The sequence below is a fragment of the Sorex araneus genome, chromosome X (genome assembly GCF_027595985.1).
Source record: "Sorex araneus isolate mSorAra2 chromosome X, mSorAra2.pri, whole genome shotgun sequence".
NCBI classification, from domain to species: Eukaryota; Metazoa; Chordata; class Mammalia; order Eulipotyphla; family Soricidae; genus Sorex; species Sorex araneus.
In genome coordinates this window covers 30,328,035-30,341,128 of record NC_073313.1, presented here as the reverse complement: position 1 = coordinate 30,341,128, position 13,094 = coordinate 30,328,035, and the positions used below count along the sequence as shown (strand labels likewise).

The 13,094-nt window shown below is 35.2% G+C and overlaps 1 protein-coding gene across 2 annotated transcripts in view; it reads right to left on the bottom strand.

Moving 5' to 3' along the window:
• IL1RAPL1 (interleukin 1 receptor accessory protein like 1) overlaps positions 1 to 13,094 on the bottom strand; it is a 1,407,730-nt gene that overhangs the window by 11,579 nt on the left and 1,383,057 nt on the right. For both annotated transcript variants that reach the window (XM_055120124.1, XM_004612439.2), the window contains one exon: positions 143 to 313. In XM_055120124.1, coding sequence (XP_054976099.1) covers positions 143 to 313 — 171 coding nt within the window. The remainder of the gene's footprint in view (positions 1 to 142; positions 314 to 13,094) is intronic.

Sequence of the window (13,094 nt, the reverse complement as noted above, 5' to 3'; positions counted from 1 at the left end):
ACCCCTCCAGGAGTGATCCCTGAGTGCAAAGCCAGGAGTAAGCCCTGTCCACTGCTTGGTGTGGCTCCAAAACAAACAGACAAAATGACTCCACAGACATACACAAGAATATTCACACTCGAAAACGGAAATGTTAACTTACTTCCAGTTGGAATTAAATCTCTGTCTGGTATGAACAACTTATATCCGTAATGCTTTTCTAGCATATCAGGTAGGATTTCAAGAGCAAACCGTTCTTCCTCCCCAGTCTCTTGGTTCCACTGGTCAGGATCCACTTTAGTGTACGATAAATATGCATCATAATCTTTATTGTCTGTCAAAACACATTACAACATTACAGAGTAAAGTCTAAGCCACTGTCTTATAAATAAAACAATAGTGCATGAAAACATTCTGTTCTTTTCACAAACATTTCCAAAAGTCCCATTTCTGAGAGACCAGAGAAAGAAGCCCTCATTGATTTTCACTCAGAATTCAGTAATGTGTAATATTCTGCTTTTCCCGCAGACCTACACAGTATGTTGTTCTAGTCATATAATCTTGCCTTTAGCCATTATTTTTCCCTGCTGCAAATGAAAGAGAGAACACTGCACTTGGCTTACGCATGGGGGAATGCTTTGCATATTGTATGAACTGTGCAATTTTCTGTTGGAGAGAAAACCAAACATAGAATAATTGATATTTTACTGGTAGTCCGTTCTTGGATCTGGAACTGAAAAACTTGTTATACTAGATTATCATAGAAAATATATTGATTTGAAGGCTGGAAAGATAGTACAATGGGTAAGGCTATTGCCTTGCATGTGGCAGACTGGGGTTTAATCCTCGCACTCCATATGGTCTCCTGTGCCTTCCTGGAGTGATCGCCGAATGCAGAGTCCTGTGTGAGTAACACTGGTGTTGGCCCAAAACATATATGTGTGTGTTTGTATGTGTGTGCTAGTGTGTATGTGTGCACATACATATATGTATACATATATATAGTTTTTAATGATATATTTTAATCTTATCTGGAAAACATAGCCATATGAATTCTCATCATGTAAATCAGTTTGATTATTAGAACAAAAATTATAATCTTAATGAAAGAAATGGTTTTAAGATCTGATTTCATTAGTCTTCCTTTTACATGAAAACCATTTATATATCAACTACTATTTGATAATTACTGTCATGTAATCTCATTATATTAATTTTGTAGCATAAATACCCCAAACTTTTGTTGTTTCTAGGAACAAGAAAGAAGTCTTTAATCATCTGGGTAGATTTCTTCCTGTCAATTTTCTTTCTAGAATGCAACACTGAGATTCCTAATTAATCTCAATTCTAAATATTATCAATATTCTGAGTCTACCAATATCAATATCCTTAGCTCTCTTTTATACTTCTCTGCTGATTAAAAGTGTATTAGTTGATTTTTAGATCAACTTTAACTGACACGCTCATAAATTTCAGGACATAATGTACTTTGACTTTGGCATAGAAAATTTAAAGCCCGTGTGGTGTAAAAACATCAAAGCCAAATGGAGTGTCCTGAATAGCTTCAGGACACTCCTTTTGACTTTAATGACATTTAGATGCATTTCCTCCGACTCACATCTGTGTATTAATTTTAGTAGACTGATATCTAGGCCATTCTATGATCATAACTTTTTGGAAAAACTCAGAGATTAAAGTTAACATGGGCATATAAAAGTTAACTACTTCATAACAGGGTCTCTGGAGAAAAATCTTATCTATGGGAGATATGTTTTGAATTTAATTGACATCCCCATAGTCATTTTAAGTACAATTGATGCTTGACATTATAAGGATTAGAGGAGCTGAAACTCTCCCTGGAATGTCAAAAGTTTATGTGCTACTTTTGAATACCTACAAAACTCTTACGACAACATGAAGATTTTGCACATTATTTTATGTGTCATATATGTTATAGTCAAACTATCATGGTTATAGTAATTTTAAGGTGTATGGATTTGATATAAAAAGGTATTTCACCTTTACCACCATCAGGTACCAAAGACCCTCCACCAGTGTCTCTGTGTCACTTATGCTGCCTCAAACCCCTATTCCAATCTTTTCTACCACTTGGTAACCTCAGTTCTTTAGTCAAAATCTAAGGGTTTGTTATCATTTGATAGTGTTCCCTTATTTTGTTTCCTTGTTAATCACATTTGTAATGATACTTATTTTCTTCATTTTTTCCATTAAAAGCTGTATTTTTGTTTGTGGTTACAACCAATGGCGCTCATGGTTGGTTCTGTGCTCAGGAATCATTCCAGGTGGTGCTTGGGGGATAATATGTGGTGCTAGGGGTTGAACAGCTTTGACCACAACCAAGACAAGCTCCTTAAGCTCTGTAAGCTCTATGTAACCATTTATTTTTGTTTTGGGGTCATACCCATCTATGCTCAGGGCTTACTACTGTATCTGTGCTCAGGGGGTCAGTCCATGCAGTGGCCAAGGGACCAAATATAGAGTGAGGAATTGAATTCAGATTGGCTGTATGCAAGCCAAGCACCTTCCACACTGGACTATTTCTGTAGTCCAAAATCATTTAAAAACAGTAATGCACTTGTAAAATTTAACAAGAAAAAAATCACAAACCCTATCTAGAAGTAGGAAGATATGAAGAGAGAGAAACTCCTCACGGAAGATATATAGATGGCCAATTTATGGGGTGTATGAAAAAAAAATTCTCTGCATACTGATCATCAGGGAAATGCAAATTAAAACAACAATAAGTTATCAGTTCATGCCAATGAGACTCAAATATAAAAAAGAACATAAAAATATCAAAAAGAACAAAAACAAGTAATGTTGGCATGGAGATGGGAAAAAAGGAACCCTTACTCACTGCTGATGGGAATGTCACCTGGTTCAACCGTTTTGGAAAACAGTATGGACACTTCTCAGAAAATTAAGACTTGAACTTCCTTATGACCTAACAATTCCACCACTGGGTATCTACCCCATGCGTCCAAAATCTCTATGCAGAAAAGACATTTGCACTCCTATGTGCATTGCAGCACTATTCACAAGAGTTAAAATCTGGAAACAACCCATGTTTCCAAGAACAGAGGACTGGATAAAGAAAATATGGCACATATACTATTGAGATATTCTTCAGCTCTAAGAAAAGATAAAGCCATGAAATTTGCGACTATCTGGATAGGACCTTGGAGGGCATTGCGCTGAATGAAGTCTGCCAGAGGAGAGGGACAGATACAGAATAACTATGATATGTGGGATATAAAGAAGCATATATAAAGAAATAACAAATGGCCCATAGAAATACAATGTGTGGGGCTGGAGCAATAGTACAGCGGGTAGGGCGGTTGTCTTGCATGCGGCCAACCCGGGTTCGATTCCCAGCATCCCATATGGTCTCCAGAGCACCGCCAGGAGTAATTCCTGAGTGCATGAGTCAGGAGTAACCCCTGTGCATTGCCGGGTGTGACCCAAAAAACAAGAAGGAAAGAAGGAGGGAGGGAGGGAGGGAGGGAGGGAGGGAGGGAAGGAAGGAAGGAAGGAAGGAAGGAAGGAAGGAAGGAAGGAAGGAAGGAAGGAAGGAAGGAAGGAAGGAAGGAAGGAAGGAATACAATCAGCATTTAAATAACTGAGCTTACCCTGATGGGGAGATGGAGAGGGAAAGTGGAGGTTTGAAGTGGGGACCCTGTGAGGATGGGGTAGGGAAAAGGACATTCTTGTGGCAGGTGTGGTATTGGAATGCCCTATGTATAAAACCCTATCACTGACAGGTGATTACAATGAAATATTAAACAAAATGTGTCTCTTTGGAGTTTCAAGAAAGAAGATGTTGGAAAAAATTAGAATAATTCCAAAAGTTCTACTTTGCTATTGAGTATTCTCTTTGTTATTTAGTCATCTCATTAGTTGTTGACATATTATAAGTCAATCTTTATAAAAATTATATTTTGGTATATCATGTCTATGAACACATACCAGAATATTTTTTTATAATAGTAACATTTTTTGATGTATGCTCTTTAGTGGAGTAAGATATAGCACATGGGGCCTGAGAGATAGCATAGTGGATAAGGTGCTTTATTTGCTTGCAGCCAACTTGGATTCAATCTACAGCACCCCATAGGGTTCCCTGAGCCCACCAGGAGTGATTCTTGAGTGGAGAGCCAGGATTAAACCATAATAAAACAAAAATACAGAGCATATACTCTGCAACCATGAAAAAATTTATTATATCCCATTTAAATACTAATTCTCTAGTCACATGTCAAAGATTTTAAATAGTATTAGAGGAACATGGACTTTAAAAGGAAGGTGAACTGGTAGAAAAATAAAACAAGATTTAGGAATTTATAAATAGGAAGAAAGATGTCCATTTAAGAGGCAAAGGACAAGAAAACTGTCATGTAAACAAAAGTGATAAACAAAATAATTTAATCATCATTGGTATTCCAGTTGTTCACATCTATTCTGTGTTCTAAGTTCTCTTTTTACTGATGATTATATTGATCTAGTTTTCATTTTTAAAAATTTTATTAAAAACTATGGTTTATAAATTTATTAATTGAGTTTTAGACATACAATGTTCTAACACTAATCCTACCTGGTTTTCAAATATTTTAAGTCAAGAGAAGACAAAAGGCAAAGAATGAGTCTCTAGTCACTATCTATTCTTGTTAGAAAAAACTCAACACTTCATAGTACTTTGTGGAAAACTGGAATACCACTTCCAGGAAAAGAAAAGTATATGCACGAAATCATTCCATAATCCAGTCTGGTTTAGCTAGTTGTTTCTTTCACCCATGACGCCTGTACTGTTCTAAGCAATGCGTTTGTCACCAGTAATGAATTGTCAAATCTTCTATATCCCCTGTTACACTGACAGAGAGGGTCCAATATTATTAAAATAAAAGTTTCAGATCTAAAATATTTACTTGTGATTAAAGAATACTTAAATGACATATTTACAAATATTACATGATGGCATATTATATGCTATATATTTTTGTGTATTGCATAATATATTATGTGCTAGTGTAGAGATTTTCTCAAGACATGATCTTTTCTCAAGAATGAAAGCTTCGATCAAGTCCATTCTGCCTTAATGTTTCAAGGAACACTTAAATATATAGACGTAAAGTTTATCAAGAATCCTTTGGACTCCTGAACTGTTGTTTCTCACTTGTGATACAAGTTTTAGAGTTCTTGCAAACTCCTCTGGACAAGTGGTATAAACTTGAGCAATAATGAAAAAAAAATTGGAGATCTTACAAAAACAAACTTGGAAAGCTTATAGATTGGTGATCCCCATATTCAGAGGTAGAGAGTAAGTTCTCAGTATTTGCATTTATAGCAAGATTTCGGGGTGATGATACTTCTGGGCCAGGGTCCACACTTTGAAGAATCATTGTCTAGAGAGGGTATAGAAATCCAGTAGACTCAAATGTATCAAAGAATTGCTAGGTTGACGAGAGCACTATATACCTTAAACACTAACAACCTCAGCTTTTTAAGTGGTCTTAATTCTTAGAAGGCATGTACTCCAGGTAAAATACCTGAAAATCCATAGTAACCAAATGAAGCTTAAATAAATCTCAGCCTCGTGATATCGCCTGTCATTTTAAAGAAATTTAATTATGGAAAAATTTGTAACATTTAAGTTAATATACTCCAGATAAAAATAAGTTCAGATACGCATATTATCTTTGGTAGTAAATGTGGCTAGCCTCCACACACTGTAGAAATCTACAGCAGAATCCTAAAATTAATATGACACTTGATTGATACATAATTCTGTTCTTATCCTGGAGATCATTAGTGCAACAGTTGGATTTTATTTACAACTAGAAGAAAATACCCTACTTGAACATTATCACTCAAAACACTGTGCCAGCCATAATACTAAATTCAGAAATGTTTTCTGGCACAAATTCATGGAGTTTAAGGTTTTCTTCCCTTTTTTTCCAAATTAGCAGTTGAATAGTCTGACAAGGCATCATCTTGGATGATGCCTCAGAATTTTTAAATGCTGTTAGGAAATATTTTAATTAATACGAATGTGAATGGACTCTGATTACTTAAACTTTGAAAATATTAACATTTTTATAACCATAGGAAAGTTATGCTAAACTTATGCTAAGGGCAGATCTGTTAGCCTTTGAAGGGTGTGAGAGATTTGGGTCACAGCCATGAGTGTTCAGGGCTTACTCCTGGCTCTCAACCCAGGTTGGCTGTGTGTAAGGCAAACACCTTAATCCCTGTACTATCTCCCCAGCTGCTGTTACACCAGAATCCTTAAAACTGATTCTAATCCAGCATGACTATGATTTTGGAGGTAATACCATTAGCTTGGAGAAGACACATGATGAAGACTTCCGTTAAAGTAACAAGTCTGTTAACACTAGAAGATGTGTTTTCTTTGTCAAGTAGACAGACATACATATAAAGGTATAGGAATCATGAAGAACTAGGCAACTAATACTCCACTAAAGGAAAGTAATAAGGTGCCAGTAACCAATCTCAACAAATGGAAATCTATAGTTTTCCTGACAAATCGTTCAAAAGAATCATCTATAAGAAACTCAGTGAAATATAAAGGAACAGAGATAAACAGTTTAACGAGATCAAGAAAACACTATATTAACAAAAGGAGAAACTTAATATATAAATTAAAGCTATAATATGTTACCAAACAGAAATCCTGCAACTGAAGAATGCAACTAAAATATAATTCAGTATATATTTATTGAAACTTAAACATCAATTTTTGTAATGTGGGAAAAATAATCAAAGAACTTGAAGATATATCATTTTAATTTATAGAAACAAAGTGAAGAATAATAAAAAAAAGTTAAGAAAGCCTATGTGAATTTGGGAACATCATATGAAATGAATGCACTCACATCACATTCACATCATGGAAGTTACAAAGGAAGAATAAGAACAAGAACGAGAAAGGGACATAGAACTTGTTTAAGGATATAACACCTGAAAATATTCTCATCTTTTTTGGGGACAGAGATCCATCTGGATACAGAAAACTCAAAGGAACCCAAGCAAGGTAAATACAAATTCTATTAAAATGCACTATACCAACAATGGTAAAAATAAAAGTAAGGAGATAATTTTGAAAGTAGCAAGAAAAAATAATGACTCGTTACATTAAAAAAAAAAAAAACTTCACAAGACTGTCAGTTGATTTCCCTGTGGCTATCATACAGGCCAGAACATAATGAAAGAACTGATCCACACAATTGAGTTGTGTGGGTCAGAGGGCGGACTCTGGAGATTCTTGGGAGAAGAGTTAGGTACGATGCTGATGGATGAAGGGTTGGAATTATGGGCATGAGAAACATTTCTTAGCAATATTGTAAAACATGGAATCTCAATAAAACTTTTTTAAAAAATTAAATGTTTCAGCTTTTAAAAAACTTGTACAGGCCAGGAGGGAATGTAATAAAATATTCAATGTTCTTAAAGAAAAATATCTTAACCACAAATACTAGACCCAGAAAATTTATCCTTCATAAATGATGGAAATATAAGAACATTTTCAGTTAAATAAAAGCTAAGAACATTCATTGCCTCTAGACTTATCTTACAAGAATTGCTAGAGGAAATTCATGTTGAAATTAAAGAACATGGACTCACAATATGAAGTCATAGGAATATGAACCTCAGTGGTAGAAGTTAATATATAGTCAAGTTCAGAATATCTGAGTAATATGTGGTTGTGTGAAAATTACTTTTATCTCTAGTATAAAGGTTCAAAATATTATTGAAATAATTAGATACAGCATTAACCTGATATAAAGACAAATAGGGACACTACCTTGAAAGAAAGCTATAAATCAATAATGCTTGATAAATATAGACATAAAATACTAAAAATACTAATTAGTTAAATTTAACAGCACATTAAAGGGATAACACTACACAATCAAGTTTTTATCTACAAATGGGCCAATATATGTAACTCAATAGATGCCACATTAACAGAATTAGGATAAAAACAGTATAGTCTTGTCAATAAACTTACAAAAGAATTTGACTAAAAGTCCAATTTCATTTTTTAAATGTGTCTCAACAAATTAGTTTAAAAGAAAGATACTTGGCCATAATAGAGATTATATATTACAGGCCTACAGATAATATCTACTCAGCTTAGGAATTCAGAATCTTCTAAACTTAAGAGAAAGACAAGTGGTTACACTTTTACTACTACTATTCAACTCCTTAGCCCCTAGCACTGCTTGTTGTAGGTGACCCCCAAACAAATAAAATAATTATATGCGTTAAAATATTAAGAGATATCGATGAGAGGAAAGTATTTTTTACTATATGCTAGGAGTGGAACTGTGATTTGGAGAAAAATAAATAATTTTTATCTTTGATATATGGAATAATAGTATCCAATGCTCTAAAGTATCGAGAAGGTGAAGGATTCAAGGATTTTAAGAAAACATATACTGAAGATTTCCTTTGGAGGAAAGTGTGATAACTGTATTGGACCTGGGCTAAGAAAGATTTTCTGACAACATAAGTGGCAATATATTAACATTAGAGTCTTAGAAAATTTTTAATCTTTAAACATCTATTGAATATTTGTCAGATGTTATTGGAGATTGGTCATTTATTAAACTAATCTCAAATATTTATAAGTCACATTTGTGAAAGTAACTAGTTCCAGAGGCCATTTTTCAGCCAATGGTTTACCCAAATGAGAATGGAAGAGGGCGCAAGGAGTTAATGCTTATTTCAGCTTAGCAGGTAGTTTTCTGTTTGAGTCCAGTATATTAGCAGAGAAACATACTGGGCTTGACTACCAATAGATTAACTTTATGATTTTGTTAATATTTATTTTATTTTTGGGAGAGGCTCACTCAGTGGTGCTCAGGGGTTACTTCTGGCTCTGTGCTCAGGGATTACCCTTTGTGGTGCTCTCAAGTCCTCTCATTACTGCCAGCAGTAATTCCTGAGCACAGAGCCAGGAGTTCCTCCTGAGCATCGCTGGGTGTGGCCCCCAAACAAACAAAAAATAAACTCAAGACATCTTTGAACATTTTGAAAGTCATCATTATTTTATTCATTACTTTGTATCTGAGCCTTCTTTTGATGGAGATGAATAAATGAGAGTGAATCTTGAATTCACAATACTTTACAGTTAGTAAGCTTTTACTAGTTAAGTTAATCACTGTATCACTGTCATCCCGTTGCTCATTGATTTGTTCGAACGGGTACCAGTAACATCTCCATTGTGAGACCTGTTGTTACTTTTTTTGGCATATGGAATATGCCACTGATAGCTTGCCAGGTTCTGCTGTGTGGCCATGATACTTTTGGTAGCTTGCCAGGCTCTCTGAGAGGATTGGAGGAATTGAACCCGGGTTGGCCATGTGCAAGGCAAACGCCCTACTCGCTGTGCTATCACTCCAGCCCAGTTAAGTACATAGCACTAAAAAGTGTAAAGGGCTAATAATGATGTCTAAAGTGGAATTTTTAATAAATATAGAGGACAAAATAAGTATACCTTGGGAGAATGGAGATGATTGCAAGTTATAGAGAAAATATGAAATGTATATGAGCAAGAGAGATAGTGAAGAAGAGTGTAAAGAGATTAACTTTACATATGCTTTAAAACAAAAAAGTAAAATATTACTCAGATTCTGGGAGTGGGAAAGGAGCCTGGTGTTATGATAACTTTATTTTCTTCTAATTATTACAGCACAGATGGTGGACTGCTGTGTTAGTATAAGTCTGCTCTAGAGGCTGTAAGCTGCCTTTATCAGGATGGTGAGTTTACATTTAATTGGAAGAATTATAGTAACATTTTCATTACTGTTTTTCAGTAATTTATTTAGCCAGTGGACTCTCAGTTGTCCTTATCAGTAAATGTATGATATAATATTGACCTCAGAAATTTTTGAGACTTTTTTATTTCTATTTTTTTAATTAGTGAGTCACCATGAGGTTACAGTAACAGATTTACACATTTTCATACTTGTGTTTCCCTCATACAATGTTTGAGCACCCCTTCCTATACCAGTGTCCATTCTCCACCACCAGTGAACCCAGTATCCCTCCCACCTCCCAATCCCATCCCCCCTCCCCCAACCTTTCCCTCCTGCCTCTGTGGCAGGACATTCCCTTTTGTTTTTCCTCTCTCTCTTCTTTTGGGTGTTGTGGTCCATAATAGGGGTATTGAGTGGCCATCATGTTCAATCTGTAGTCTACTTTCAGCACGCATCTCCCCTCCTGAGCGGGTCCTCCAACCAGAGCTTACTTTATGTTCCCTTCTCTATCTGAACTGCCTTTTCCCCCAGCATGTGAGGCCAGCCTCCAAGCCATGGAGCCAACTTCCTGGTACTTATTTCTACTATTCTTGGGTGTTAGTCTCCTACTCTGTTGTTTTATATTCCACAGATGAGCACAACCTTTCTATGTCTCTCTCTTTCTGACTCATTTCTCTTAGCATGATACTTTCCATGTTGATCCACTTGTATGCAAAATTCATTGCTTCATCTTTTCTAACAGCTGCATAGTATTCCACTGTGTAGATGTACCAATGTTTCTTTAATCAGTCATCTGTTCTCGGGCACTCGGGTTTTTTCCAGGTTCTGGCTATTGTAAACTGTGCTGTGATGAACATATAAGTGCATATGTCTTTTTAACTATAGTTTTTTGCTTCTTTGGGATATATTCCCGGAAGTGGTATCAAAATGGATTAAAGACCTCATCATCAGATCACAATCCATAAGGTATATTGCAGACAAAGTCGGCAAAACCCTCTATGATATTGAAGCCAGTGGTATCTTCAAAGATGACATGCAACTGATCAACCAAATGGAAACGGATAAAAATGGGACTATATTAAACTAAGAAGCTTCTGCACCGCAAATGATACAGTGACCAGGATACAAAGACAATCTACAGAATGGGAAAGGATATTCACCCAATACCCCTCCGATAAAGGGTTGATATCAAAGGTATATAAAGCACAGGTTGAACTCTATAAGAAGAAAACATCCAACCCAATCAGAAAATGGGGCGAAGAAATGAACAGAATCTTTTCCAAAGAAGAGATACAAATGGCCAAAAGGCACATGAATAAATGCTCTGCATCACTAATCATCAGGGAGATGCAGATCAAAACAACTATGAAATACCACCTCACACCACAGAGAATGGCATACATCCAAAAGAACAAAAGCGACCGCTGTTGGAGGGGATGTGGGGAGAAAGGGACCCTTCTACACTGTTGGTGGGAATGCCGACTTGTTCAGCCCTTTTGGAAAATAATATGGACGCTGCTCAAAAAATTAGAAATTGAGCTCCCATTCAACCCAGCAATTTTTGAGACTTTTTAATAATGACTTTAAGAATGCATGTCACCCAATTTTTGATGGAGTTGACTTATTTTTTTCTTTTTCACTTCTATAAGTGTCTTTTACATCTTGAAAATTAACCATTTGTCAGATGAATAGTGGGAAAGTATTTTCTTCCAGTTTGTGGGTATCCTTTTATTTTGATTATTGTTTATTGTGCAATTTAGAAGTTTCATAGTTTGATGTCGTCCAACTCATTTATATTTTATCCGATTTGCTTGACTAATGGGATGGAATCAATAAAGAACAACTAGACTTCTTGTCAAAAAAATGCATGTCAGTTTGCCTGATACTCATTACATCAGTAGCTCTGAATTCACCATTTTCTCATTTTCTTTTAAGCAATAGTAAAATATTGCTAATTTGTATGAAAAAGAAAGAATTTAAAGAATGAGAAAATTATCATAGAATCCTGAACAAAGTCTTGCTACAGATAAAATTCACCCTAATGGGAAGGAGAGGAAGTTAAGAAGCAAGAGGTGTTAGACATGCTAAATGAACTGCTCCAGTTCACAAGTTACAGTTCTACCTCTGGATTCATTCCAGAGAAAATGTAGTAATGTGGACAGTTGCTTTATTTTCCTTTGTACTTTACCATTTAGCACAATTTTGGTATTCACTGAAAAAGTTTATAAATATTATAAAGAACCATTTATCATTTACAGTATTCATTTTCATTTTACATATACTTCCATACTGCAAATACATCACTTTCAAATGCCTACAAGGAAAGACCATAAGTCCTCTACTGGGTGCTTCAGAGAACTCAATTTTAATGATTCAAAGTTCTCTCTTAGATTGTATACATATTTATGACTAACCAGAAGCAAATGATAGTTATTATTTCTGTGTAAACAACATTCACTTATCCAAGCTGAATAAAATTATTTGGCATGTTATTATGAAAACAATGTACATGTGACCTTTCTTTTGATCAACATTTAGAATGCAACTTACCCTGTCTTAATATTGCTAAATAATCAGGATTAGAAAGAATGTGGCATGAATTCTAAAATAGTCAGTAAAGTTTATTATAACCTATTAGTGTAAAACAGTGACCAAATTGAGATTCAGTCTATCAGGCTAGGAAACAATGAATAGAGACACTCCTTACCTATGGAAAAGTAAAACTGTGCTATCTGTACTGATGACAGTGTGAGAGAAAGTGAACATTCTAATAGCACTGAAATTAGTGTTTATAATTCATAGATACTGGTTGGAAATATGATTCTAAAAAGAATGGGTGTTGCTTTATAATTTTCACAAGAAAAATCGTGTTTCCTCCTATTGCATAAAGTGCTTTAGGCTTTATCAGGGAATTTCCCCCTTTCCTTCCCCCAGAGAAACTAGCTGTTCTTATGAGCACCCAAAACCCCTGAGTTTATCTTTAACCTTTCTTTTGTGCTTTACCTCTCATTGTTATAATTCCTCAAGTCAGGGTTGGTTACTTATAAGTCAAATCTTCCAGTGGCTCTGGACTTTATATTTGCAGGGAATTACTTGCTTTTCTAATTTCCCTATAACATTTTAATATTTTAGTACAGAGCAGTGTTCTTTGCTTAAATACAGAAAGACTGTTAATGCTCTACTCCTAATATTTGGGAGTTGATTGACTCTGAAATATATCTGTTCTGGATATAAATAAAATCCAACATAATTACTTGACTCAGGCTTTGGTTGCTATAGTTCCCAACATCCCCCAAAAGATGGGCCTGCTATGGG